The following is a 13,029-nucleotide window of genomic DNA, read 5'->3' as shown; positions in this document are numbered from 1 at the left end:
AGACAGGTTATGATATGACATAAAGAAGGTGGGACTTTGAGTTTTTAGAAACACCCAATGAATTGCATAATGAGGGCTTGAAAATCCAGTTTACACTTCAGCAAAAGTAAGCACTGTGGATTAAAATGTTGGATTCTGAGAGGCTTATGTACATGTCTGCACTGAAAAATCATGCCAAATTCTATTCATATGTACAACTAACATGTATTGATCAAAGAGTTTTCATGGCGTTTCTTTGAATTCGTCTGTAACTCACGGCAATTCCAATCAAGCTAAAAGTTGTTACCTTGGAGAGCAGAGGAAGAGGATACTATCTGCTTCTGGTAAGTAGATCATTTGGCCCTTGAGACGTAAGCAGCTAATCTCTGTCCCGGTCAGTTCATCCTCACATTCAAGTTTCTCAACATCCAGCAATCCTTCCTTGAACAGGAAAGACAAAACATTACAGAGTCCACCTTTCCCTGCCTGACAAGGCATCGGGAAGGCGTGAACACCAACCTTACCCTTCTCGCCAACCCTAAGGGAGAGGATGCTGGCTCATCAGAACTGCAGGGGTGCTGCCCTAGGTGAGACAGTCAATGCTTGATGGGCTTCTCTGCCCCAGGTTGTAGCAATGGAGCTGCCGCTCCTGCATGCATCGTAAGCTCCTGTGAGTTTCCTGTATGGCCCCAACACATTTTTGATTTGTACCAAAGCTAAGCCCAAGTGAACCTTGCATTCACAGAACAACTGAAAGCAGTCAGTCCCCAGCATGTAAAACACAAGTGGCCATGTCTTTGGGATGCCTTGTGGGGAGTATGAAGAGTGTGGATGCTGGGGAAATTGTGTTTGCTACTGTTATCCCAGGCGCACAAATGAGGAGATCTGGAAACCATCTAAACTACCAACTACAAGAGTTTACAGATTTTTTAATCCATTTATTTCCCAACAGAAAAAAATATTAACAGGAATTATAAACAATTTACAGAAAAATAAATCAATAACTTTGGTGGCATTATCAAAGACTTCTTGTTAGGTCTTCTGATTTCTTTTTAAAAAGATAAAAACATTGTAAAATCAAGGGAGTGGATGCTGGTTTTATTATGTGAGACTGAGGAGGCTTAAATGTTCCCAGCAAGACACTTTCTCAAGATGTTTTCCCCACGGGTCCTGATCAGCTGACAGAGGGTTCTGTTCCTCAGCCAAACATTGCTCTCTTGAGAGTTGTGCTTTATTTTCTTCTATCTCCACTGCATGGGCTGTGCTGGCCAATGATTTCCCTTTCCTATTATGGCTGATGGATGGCATGCCTTGTTTGCATCCAGCTGAAGGAGTGTCCGCTTACCTTGCTTCTCAGGACAAAGACTGTATTGATGTGAGAAAGAATCCCGTGGAAACTGATGTCAATATGAGGGCGGACCAGGGAGAAGACAGACAGAAGACTGCAGTTCCCAGGCTGAAGCTAAGAGGGGGGATAAAGAAACAAAGAACACTCAGCAACTTGAAGTTGACTTTACGACTAGATATCAATCTTGAAATTAGGTCAGCTCAATTGTATTGTATTTATAAGTGAAAAAAAATCTTAAATATTGTGTGGAAGATTTATCCTATATGTGCAGCTGAGTGATTAAGCAAACATTGAATGCTTTCAGAGACAGGAAACCTAACATGGATTTGGGTAATGTTCAAATATAAGCTGGTACAAATAAACTAATCATTTCAAGAGATAGAAGGTTACCATCCAAACTATAGCGTCACACACGGTAGATGCCTGTGGCTGAAAATAAAATCAAGTATCAAAAGGGCAATAAATAGTTGCTTAAAGTTTATCAAAAGAGGGGGCTGGAGAGACGGCTCAGAGGTTGAGAGCATTGCCTGCTCTTCCAAAGGTCCTGAGTTCAATTCCCAGCAACCACATGGTGGCTCACAACCATTTGTAATGGGATCTGGTGCCCTCTTCTGGCCTGCAGGCACACACACAGACAGAATATTGTATACATAATAAATACTTTAAAAAATTTTATCAAAAGGGAGATAATTTCAATAAAAACTGTAACACACTGCAGCTGCCCATGATGGAGCAAAACAAAGAACTGGATTAAAGGGAACCATGTGTCACGTCAGGACACAAAGAAACCAAGTAACACACCCTGGTAAGAGCCCACACAAAACACTCTTCTGCTTCCAGATTGACAGCTTCACACAAGACCTCTGCGTTCTCATCCCGAATTAAAGCAAAAGGTGCATCCAGACACACACATGCCGTGGGTGAATCCTCACATGGAATATGGGAGGGAAAGGAAGTGTGCTGGCAGCTGACTGAGGTCCTTCAATGCTCTGCCACACTACCACGGTCGCTTCTCAGCTTCGCACCCTGAGTGTTTGTAAACTTCCTTCTTCCCCTTGTCAACAGCTGATTTTGAAAACTATTTTTGGAAGGCAGATAGCCAATGGATATTTATTCAATAAACAAAAATATGAGTGAAATCCGGCTGCTGTTGCCAAGCTCCCTCTCCCGCAAAGCCTTTGCTCACAAAGCAAGTCTGTTGTTCTCATATAACTTCCTCCCCTCCCTGGGATTAAAGAAGAAACAAGTGAGTCCTAGGGAAATATTTTCAAATACATTTAGGTTGTAAGAAGTGTGTGGGATACTTTCTATAGTGTTGTCAGGTCCCAGTGTTGTGCGCTTTACCTGGGGGAGCACTCTATAGATGGCATTGCCACACTGAGTGACCACCAGGTCCCGGTCAAATATGATGTGGAAAGGAAACGCCTTGCAGAAGGTGTACGGGCTGATACGTGACTCCTGGGTACCGTTTTCTTCGAACCTGTCCAGGTCTTCATAAAAATCCTCTTCCTTGGACTCTTTTTCTTCAATTAAAAACTGAGTGTGGTCACATTCTTCATTTCTTTGCTGAATAACCTTGATGTGGATGGGAGAAAATTAGTGACTGTTTACAAACGTTGTGTTTAGAAAATGAGAAAAAATAAAATGCGTGCAAATTCTATACATGTAAAAGACAAAAACATTTCTAGATGTTTTCAGATCTGTGAAACGTGAAGGCAGCATTCCTTTGGGATGAGGTGTTATGTGCTCCACACAAGCTTCCCTTAGGATAGTTTCTAGTCAGCTGGGTAGCTGCAGATAGCTTTGAACTTCAGATCCTTTTGCCCCCATCTCCTAAGTACTGAGGTCATGGGTTTGTGCCACTGAGGCAGTTTTCTCCATGCTAGGGATTGGATCCAGGGCCTTGTGCATGGTAGGTAAGCACTCTGCCAGCTGAACCACCTCCCACAATTATTCATAACTTTGCATGAATAATTTGTAATTCTGCTGAGATCCCATTAGCACATATGGCCTTTTGGGTGGTCTAGAAAGAGAGTGCCCCCTTGGCCTCATGGGGTAGATCTCCCAGACAGGCACAGGGTGCAGAGAACCTATGGTTTGCTCTGCACTCGAAGTTGAGCGGGAGAAGCCCCCAGGAGGAAGCTAACCGAGAGATGCCACACAGATCCGAGACAGAGAAAAGTGGCAAGAGTCTTCATCGCACGCTTTCTCTATGGATGCCTTGAAACTGCCACTAGAAAATAACAATGGGTGTCCTCAACAGTATCGGGAAAGACCAGAGCTGGCTTGGCTGTGTTCGCCAGCGCAACTTGACTCTTAAAAGAGAAACAAAGAACACAAGCCTTTACACTGACTACAAAATGTTCTAGGTACATTCCCTGGGAGACAAAAGAATTCACATAGACCAGGGGGATCTGTAAAATCAGCTGATTTAATATGCTCTTTCCTTTTCGCTATCTACAATCTGATATCTTGCAGACTGAAGTTCAGTCAGCCAGCCCCCAGTCCCCTTTCACAGCTCGCGTGTATTCACAGAAAGTAACTGAATTTCCTCTTGCCTTAAGCAACGTATAATTAGAAAAAAAAAAATCTGTTGCAAGGGGAAATTTTCCCAGTATAATGCATTCCCAGGCCAAATTGAGAAGACTCCCAGGATTCACACGATTTCATCTTACAGAGATTCCTAGTGCAACTCGTGACCAGCAATCACTGTGTTATCATTTCAAATATTTCCGTGCTCCTTTGTATTCAGAAACACCTTCGCGGGTGGATATTACCTTCATGTCTATCTCAGTGCCGTGTATCTGTTGCGCGACGGTCTTGATGATCCCGATCACGATGTCCTGAAGCCCCTCTCTCTCCGAGTAGTAGTGCAAAATGAGCCCTTTGCCTTTTTCCGCATCGGTACACCGGAAGGAAGGTGCGCGCATCCCTGGGTAGATGGTAGCGAGGTGGTCATGCAGGGCATCGAGGTTCTGGAGTGGAGAGGAGAGAACGGTGACTAGAAGCTTCTAGGAGGGAGGGGGGCTTAGCAACGCAAGGAGCAGAGGCAAGGTTCACATCTGGGTTTGCTGGGAGGATCACTAGAGTAAACATTTACATAGGAGATCCTTCGTGGTGTCCTTGAGACCGCTCCAAGGTCAGCACCTCAGAGAGAGAGTGAAGAGAACGGAATGATATGTCATCATTAACTGTATATTTAAAGAAATAATAAATGAGGTGAATTCATCAGAAAAAGAGCATCCTTAATGAAGAAAGCAGGCATCTAAGGTTGCTGTTCATGCACATTGTAGCAATCAGTACAGAATGTATAAACTACCTACTTCCTTTTCACTTGCTCTATAATCTCCAACTGAATTTAATAAAAAAATTAAAATGGTCAAAGATAGTGAAATATAAACATGTTACTTGGATTACTGATTTTAAAATAAGATATGGTTATTTAAAGTAAAGATTGCCTAATTCCTTGTTCATCAGTAGTCTCCAACTGACAGTAGATCCCACAGCAAAGTAACCAACACATGACTGTCTCAGACTAAAGTCTTGGAAAATTAAAGTTTTCTACTTCGTTATAGCTCCGTCGCTTAGAACACGCTGAATTTAACAGCGTCTTCTGTTAGTCCCTAAAATTCAAAACTGGTTCATGCACAGAGTGACCCAAAACTCTGAAAGCCACCGTTTAAAGTCAGCCCCACATAAGGCATTTAGTTGACAGCTGTGTCAGGCAGGTTTGTGTGGCCGCGGGAGATACCCCCAGGCATAGAGGATCGTGAAGACTAAGGCTGCTCCAGTCAGCTGGGTGAATCCAGTGTCGTTCTGTGTACCTCAGTTTGCAATGAATTCTGTTCTTTTTCCTCTAATAACCCTGTAAAAAATTATGTCTCGCTAGAGCTGAGCAAAAACATAACTTCTTCCTGATTGCCTCCAGGGGGCGCTGTTGCAGTATAAAAGTTACCAGGCAGCGACCTGGCCTGCACAGGGCGGTTCCTGGAACCCACCTGTCCCAGAACTTCCCATTTCTTCCTATGGAGTTCAACAGAACAAGGGGTTCTTCTGCAGAACACTTAGACCCCTGTGGGTCTGTTCGTGTAAAAATCTTGGGAGAGAAAATATCTCGAGGAGAAAATGTGCTGTCAAGAGTTTTACTATGATCCCCATTTTCCATAAAGACTGAATTTGTGGCTGCATTAAGAACATTTTTTCTTATATATTACAGTCCAAGTACTGTGTTGCGTTCCTTAAAACGAAAGGAAACTAAGTTAAATAGGTGGTCTAATAATATTTCATTTTTCCTAGTCAACATGCCCATGTCACCCCCGCTTACTGCCAGTATCCGTTTGGCTCATGATACGGCTTTGTACTTTCCTGCAAGCTGTCAGTCCAATCACTGGCAGTGAAAAAGGTGCCGTTTCTGCTAGTGGCTACCGTGATGCGAAGGCAGGTCTGCCTCTGGACTGGATGACCCAGGGATGGATAAGTCATCTAAGACAGCCCCCTTCCTGTCTTTGGTGCAGCCCTTTGAATGGTTGGGCATAGGAATGGACGGTATTAAAGCTTGGACCCTGGTAATGCGGTATCCCTTAGACGCTCTCTGAAAGGCAAGCGGGTTACCGCAAAGGCTGAGTGACAGAGCCGGCGATTCAAGCCATCTTTGTGGTAACCCAACTCCCCAGGGAGCTGTTGTTATATTGAATTTGCTATTAATTAAATGGACAAGTAGAGTGCCTTGTTGGAGCATGAAAGATTTTACCACTTAATGTAATATTGATTTTATTTAGATAGTACCCAGTATAAAATACACTCTTGGGGTTTCTTCTGTTACAGTGTTCCTGACTCAGTTTTACTCCATCAAAATTCAAGTGATTATCACAGCCTGCCTCTTCTAAGAGACTGGATTATGAATAAATTTAAATTATGTTTCGCCACCCTTATGCTGCCGAGAAATGTGCAGTCTTCGTATTTGCACCACAATTGCTGCAGTAACCTCAGGAAACCACAAACGAGGCCTCTTAGCACAGCCGAGAGAAAAGCTTACGCACGCTCGATAGCGGTATCTAAACAGACTTGACAATTCATGAACACAGCTATTTGGATACATCTGGGCCATAAAACGTTCTTCACAAAACTGGAATTGTTTTATTTCTATATATACCCACGGAGGTAAGAGCAGGAAGAGAGCAGCTGCGTGGCTAGCTACAAGGAGTATGCACATCTGACCAGCAGCCAAAAACGTCATGGGAAAACGTAAACACGCATGCTCCACTGTGAGCACCCTCCAGAAAACCACGGAGCAACCCCAAGCCTGCTCGAACTCATTCTCTTCAGCATCGTTTAGAAAGGCGGCGCCTTTTGTTCCAATACCTAAAATTTAGTCTGAAGGTTTAATTTAATTTCTAATTGTGCTGATACCATTTTGTGCCCCCCCCCACACCCACGCAGAGAATGAATGCTCTGTTTCTATGCAGGGAATCCGCAAGTGTCGGTCCAGCTAACCCGTCTCCAGATAAGAGCAAACTTCACAGCTGATCTAGATTTAGTGAAATTATGCAACCCATTATTCATAGATGACTCTGACAACCTTAACATTTTTATCTTCCTTCACTTTTGTTTTTCTGTTTTAAATAAATGGAAATCGTATTTTAATCGCAGGCTGTAGACCATAGAGTTTAGATGTTTCTTTGGAAATTCAAAAGTTAAAACAAAATCACTAGCGCATTTTTTTCCTCCAAAATGTAAATAACTTGGGGAAGTATTAGGATTTTACAGCTGTTTAGGAACATCCCAGTCTTTCCCAAAATAGCCCCTTTGCGCAAACATTTGAGAGATCGAAATTGGATCTGCTGTGAGTGCCGAGTTGCTGCTGGTGGGCTGTGTTTTATCAGCCAGAATCAGAGCCAAGAAGAGCTGAACGGGTGACTGAAAGTACCACAAACCCAACCGGGAGAGCCAATTCTACAACCAGGAATGAAAGAATATTTCAATTTTTAAACACGGTTCTTCTGGCTATTGAAATAAGTTCATAAATACAAATCTTAACGGGTCTCTAAAACAACATTTTTCCAGTGTATTTTTCAAGTCAACCTGGCAGGTTTTGATGCCGTTTTTTTTGCCTATAGAACTGCTAGGGCCATAGAGAACAGACAAGGTAATAATGCAGCATGATTAGCAATGAATGGATAGACCAGCATCGGCCTCATTTGGGTCCCATTGCCAAAGGCCCTGCATCAACTCACCAAGGACTTAGTCCAAAGGTTCTTGACTCATTGTCCAAGCATGATATAGCAAGCCACATCAGCATGGACTGATTGAAATACTAATTTATTGTTATCCTTGATGGTTCTCTGTGCTGTCTGACTGAGTGTGGGAAACTCCTGGCCTGGAGTCATCAGCACATTGGCAGGATGATTTTCTGAGTAAATCCTAGAAACGGCCATTGATAAGGCCAGGTCTCTGCAAGGGAATCAGGCTTACTTTTGCCCTGACTGTCTCTATCGTTTGTGTGGTGTGAGCATCTCATGTTGGGTGTCTGCATCCATCGAGGTAACACCTTATGGTGAACACCTGAGAGCAACATGAAGACATCTTATGCTATGGCCTAGGACATTTCAAATTGCCACCGTTGCCATAATCTGTTGGCCAAATGATTCCCAAAGCCAACCCCTACTCAAAGGCAGTAGAATTGCATCAACTGATGAAAGCCAGGCACAGGAGCAACAGGAGACGCTGTCGCCGTGATCTCTGGAAAATGTTTTCTGTCATCGTGCAGAGTGGGCTGCAGTGGAAGCACCTCTGGCTGGACATTCCTTACCAGTGATGTTGTCAGGGAGCTAGCAAAGCTTGCACACGCAGCAAAGCTTCTCTTGGCTCACAGAGGCTTCTGATAGGCACCTACATGTGCCTAGTGTAAGAATATAAAAGCAGAAAAGAGCCGAAAGAGCTTGCTAACATGTAGCTTTGTCCTTCTGGCAACATTTTTAGCTAAATGCATATAAAATCTAACAACCACATAGAAAATACTTTAAAGTCTTCCCCTTATTGCTTTAGGTTTTCAGTTACGAAATCAACTAAAGAATAAATCAACAGCTCCAAAATGGATGGTTTCACAGACTTTAGAAAAACTGGTTGCAAAGTATGCAATCCCCAAAGACAAACGTTAAAAGTTTCCTCAGAAGTATCTCCTATATTTTATCGCTGTGTTCACTGGAATAACTCACTTCCAAAGTCACCATGCTGCCAAGTTTTAACACTGGACATAGGAACACAAGAGGAATTGTTGTATGAGGTCATAAGTCTGGTGAAGCAAAGACTCACGGGAGAAGTCCTTTCAACTGTTTAAGACGAATAATCAAAAGAAATGGCAAAATTTCCTAGAACTAAATCACAGACGCCATCTTTACTGTGTGGCCTCGAATATACCATTTCTATAAGGGAACAAAGGCATTATCCCGATGAAAGAACCAACTGTGAAAAAGTTACTAATATTGAGGTATAAATTCATGGCAACTTTATTGTTCTCTGAGATATTTAAATGGCAATATCAAATCCATAAGTATATTTAATATACAGACACAACAATGTATTTAAATGCGCAGATACACTATTGTGGCCTTTGAATTAAATAATAAACATCAGTTTACCTTGTGCACCTAGAAAGAAAATTAGTCCAATGTGTCTCCTTTTATGTGTCAGTTTGGGCTTATCTCTATCAACTGAAATTCTCAGGAAAAGAAAACAATGCAGATAAATTGGGAATTCTATAAGACTGACTGAGCAATCGGAGCTTTGAAGAGTTGGAATGCTCAGATCTGGGCTAAATTACCTTGGGTTAGCAAAGACCCTTAATAGACCTTTTCCCCCCATTTGTGACCTAATAACTTTGTATAAAACCTTCAGGTAAGACCTGTGAAATGCGTTCTTAGCCTACCACTAATTTCCACCAAGAGTTAAGCCTGTCATCGGATAACACCCAAAACTTGTAGTATGGTTCCCTCACTAGTCTCTGACCCATGCCTTGGTTTACCATTGTCTTTTGTTCTGTAACGATAAAAGTTTGTATAGCCCGCGCCATCATGGAACATGTAAATCTGACCTGGAAACCTGAATCTGTGTTCCCAGGTCATGGTCCCCCATCTTTGCCTCCTAATAAACTGTCCTCTCTCCTTTAAGATAGGAGCTATACTTTTCTTCAGAACTGCACGGCCTCTCTTCAAGTGGATGGTCCTTGATGGAATCATTACTGGCTGAGTTCCTGCCGGACCTGCTTATTCTGTTTCCCCCTTGCAGGGACTATTCTTTTGTCCTTAAAGTATTGATTCATCCCCCAGATTCCGACTGCAGCCTGCATCCTCCGAGCTACTCGGCAGGGTCTCTGGCCTCCCGTGGTTTACATTCCAGTGGGAGAAACAGGAAATGGTGGTGCAGTCAGTGCCAGGACTGAGGCTGGGGACAGTGTGCTTTGATAGCGTGAGAAAAGCCAGCCGACCCCATTGCAAGCAGGGCAGAGTTTGGAGAGGAGTGAGTGGAGTCTTCCTGGAAGAAGCAATGGGACCTGGAGAACTGATTTTACTGTGTGAAGAGGACCCAAAGCCATGTTCTGGACAGAGAGAAGAGCATGCGCAGGACCTCAGAGGACAGAGGGACCATGGCCAATAAGAGAGTCTACAGAGATCAAGGCTGGCTGTACATTCTAAGAGAGACTACAGACACAGAGGACAGAGGAAGGGATTTCCATTGCCCTCAACCTGATAAGCCTGACACCTCCAGCAAACAGGAGAGAACGTCTCAAGGGCTCAAAGAAGGAAATGTATTCAGATTATTTTCATTTTAGGCAAATCATCAGAGTTAAAGAGAGAAGACTGGAGAAGTCAAGAAGACTATCAAACCTCTACATACAGGAAGACCCTTCCTGGAAGATTTCAGGAAACTGCTGAAAAGGCTGAGTCCTCCAAATGAAGCAGGCTCAAAGAGGATAGACTCGGATATTTGGTTATTGATTCAAATTGGGGCGTGCAAATGAAAGAAAAGCTTTGAATTCTCTTAAAGATCAAGCCAGGTTCATCTCACTCTCTCCTGGAAGGTGGAAGTACATTCTGAAGAGTGTCTTATGAAAATATGCTGGAGGAAGATTTTTATATGCAAGCTAGGATCTTAAATCAATATTTGAAAAACCCAATTCTTTACGTCACAGTGACGGATACAAGAAAGCATCCCCCGAATTTCTGCTTGTTAGCCTGACCATAGCAAAACCACCTCCTCTGCCATAAAGCATTGTCTTAGCAGAGTACATTTGTGATGATAATAGATGATCTCAAAACTAGAAGGACAAAAATTCACATGTTCAAAAGGAAGAAATAATGAAAATTTTGTAGTATCTGAAATATATAGCTTCATTTTTCAGTCTTAATCAAGGGGACATAAAATAAAACCAAACTTAATTTAAAGATGCTAGCAAATTTTTATCATTAAATTATAAAAGAGCCATTATCTATTCTTTTGCAGCATCTGTGAAAGTGTGTAGCTTACTTCTTAGCTCATTGACAGTGTGAAAGTTCGTGCCTGGTGCTGTGGGCTGATGGAGGGCCATGGCTGGGGAGCTCAAGGGCTTCCAGGTGAACTTCTGTTTTGCTAAATGAGCATATTGACAACCTAAATTGCTAGCTTCCTGCTGGTAGAGCAGCCCTGTACACAGCCTAAGTCAGAGAATCTTCTTTTTGTCATGAATAGTAATTAATGAGGAAACTTGTGGCTTTGAAAGGGTGACCTTTGAGTCATTTAGTTCAGCTTCTGCTGTGACAACCGTAGCATCATTTCCACAGTTCGAGGAGCATCACGGAAGGTGGGGGAAGGAGCATAAGGGCCACAGGCTGGGGAGGACGGCCCTGAAACCTGGCATGTCCAGTACACTCGTGAACTCAGAGAAGCTGCAGTTGCCTTTTCTAGACTGAACTTGACAGCATGGGTTCTGGAGGGAACCATGGGGCCCTGGCTTTCATAGGAGAGTTATTGACTATTGGTAGTGGCGGCTGATAAGAAAGAGGGTAAACCTATTTTTAGTGGTGCAGCCAGCAGCTTGTACTCACACCCATAGGGACAGTCTTGATTAAACCTAGTGGGTCCTAAAACAAAGCAAAACAGACAGATAAGCTAATAGGATGAAGACTGTTATAAGGAGTAGGTTTTGTTAGAGATGGAGTGGGTTTGAATGGACAGGGTAGGGGTTGGACCAGGGTCTACTACATAATGCACAACATTGTCAAATAAGAATTACGCTGTTATAAAGTGATGAGCGACCACTCCAGCTAGGGCCCCTACCGCGGGACAAGGCAGCCTGAGAGCACAGAGAAGCACAGGCACAATCAGGCCTGGGCCTTTTTTCCTGGGACCTGATACATTGAGCAGATGACCAAGATGACTACTGGTGGGGTAATGACGTTAGGAAATCTACTTAAAGATGTGGGCTGCTGTGTAGACAGGGTCATCAGAGTTTCACTAACACTGAACACTGCTGGAAGGCACGGCTGAACAGGCGGCACAGCCATTGTGTGGATTTACTTCTCGATCATAAGACCAGAGTTCAGATCCCAGCACCCACATGGGGGCTTCAGAAATTCCTGTAACTACAGTTCCAATATGCCCTCTTCTGGCCTCTGTGGGTACCTGCACACACACACACACACACACACACACACACACACACAGAGCACATTTTTTAAAAACTTGTCTGGTAAGGTGACAGTGGTCAACAAAAAAACCTTTTAAAATGGACTTCACATTCAAAAATATAAAATCCAATTCATTTGAAATAATCAATTTAGAAGCCATCAGGTTGACTTTAATTTTAGCAGCTATTTCATATGGAAGGGACGGCTTTCTTTGGACAGCAGGACTTTGGTAAGTCCACAGCTGGAGACTGTAAACCAGCGTTCATCATGATTTAATGCTGCTTTAAGTTTATAAGAAAAATGTCCCTGTGTAAACAGCAGACATTTTGATTAAACACAAAAGTTCTTATTTTGGCTGTTAAATCAATAACGCAGCTGGCCTTGGAGTCGTTTACATTCTCCCCAAACTGGGCTTGGGTTCAGCTGGTACTGCGCTGACATCATTTTCCAGCAAGGTCTAGCCACTCTCAGCAGGCAGGTTGGACACACTCTTTGCAAACAAGCCCCATGAAGCTGAGTGTTCACACGTTCATCCAGAGGGTCTCACAAACGCCAGAGCCCAAAATAGCACAGGCGGTCCAGAAATAGCATCTCGGCAAGGGAGGAATTTACTAGCACAGACTTCTACAGCAATTGTTCAACACTGTAAGATAAAGGCCTTGGGTGGTGGTATTTGTTTTATCTTGTTACCTGAAACGGGCTCTAGATTTCCTTTAATCCGTGCGTGCGTGCGTGCGTGTGTGTGTGTGTGTGTGTGTGTTTGTGTGTGAGACTGATCAACTAATTAGCAACGCTAAGGCAAAGAATTAGTTTTCCTAAGCAGGATACCCGAAACAATACCTGCAACCCCACCCCAACCTTCTCCTTGTAAGGAGGCCAGTCAACACTTTCTGATTTAGGACTACATTACAAATAATAAAACTTTATTATATATGGAAAACAGAAAACCACACCGTTCACATCTGTGATTCTAACTTAACACAATTGAAACAAATCATAATAGACCTGTGGGCTCTAAGAGAATACTAATTGATGGCTTGT

The 13,029-nt window shown here is 43.1% G+C and overlaps 1 protein-coding gene across 2 annotated transcripts in view; it reads right to left on the bottom strand.

Moving 5' to 3' along the window:
• Gucy1b1 (guanylate cyclase 1 soluble subunit beta 1) overlaps positions 1-13,029 on the bottom strand; it is a 42,384-nt gene that overhangs the window by 11,859 nt on the left and 17,496 nt on the right. For both annotated transcript variants that reach the window (XM_048424591.3, XM_048424592.3), the window contains exons 5-8: positions 4,105-4,302; positions 2,672-2,902; positions 1,325-1,441; positions 287-420 (exon numbers count right to left, since the gene is read on the bottom strand). In XM_048424591.3, the coding sequence (XP_048280548.1) occupies positions 287-420; positions 1,325-1,441; positions 2,672-2,902; positions 4,105-4,302 (680 nt within the window). The remainder of the gene's footprint in view (positions 1-286; positions 421-1,324; positions 1,442-2,671; positions 2,903-4,104; positions 4,303-13,029) is intronic.

Source organism: Myodes glareolus, chromosome 20, assembly GCF_982192425.1.
Source record: "Myodes glareolus chromosome 20, mMyoGla1.1, whole genome shotgun sequence".
Taxonomy (NCBI): domain Eukaryota; kingdom Metazoa; phylum Chordata; class Mammalia; order Rodentia; family Cricetidae; genus Myodes; species Myodes glareolus.
Note: the sequence above shows the minus strand (reverse complement) of the source record. Positions and strands in the feature narration are given on the sequence as shown.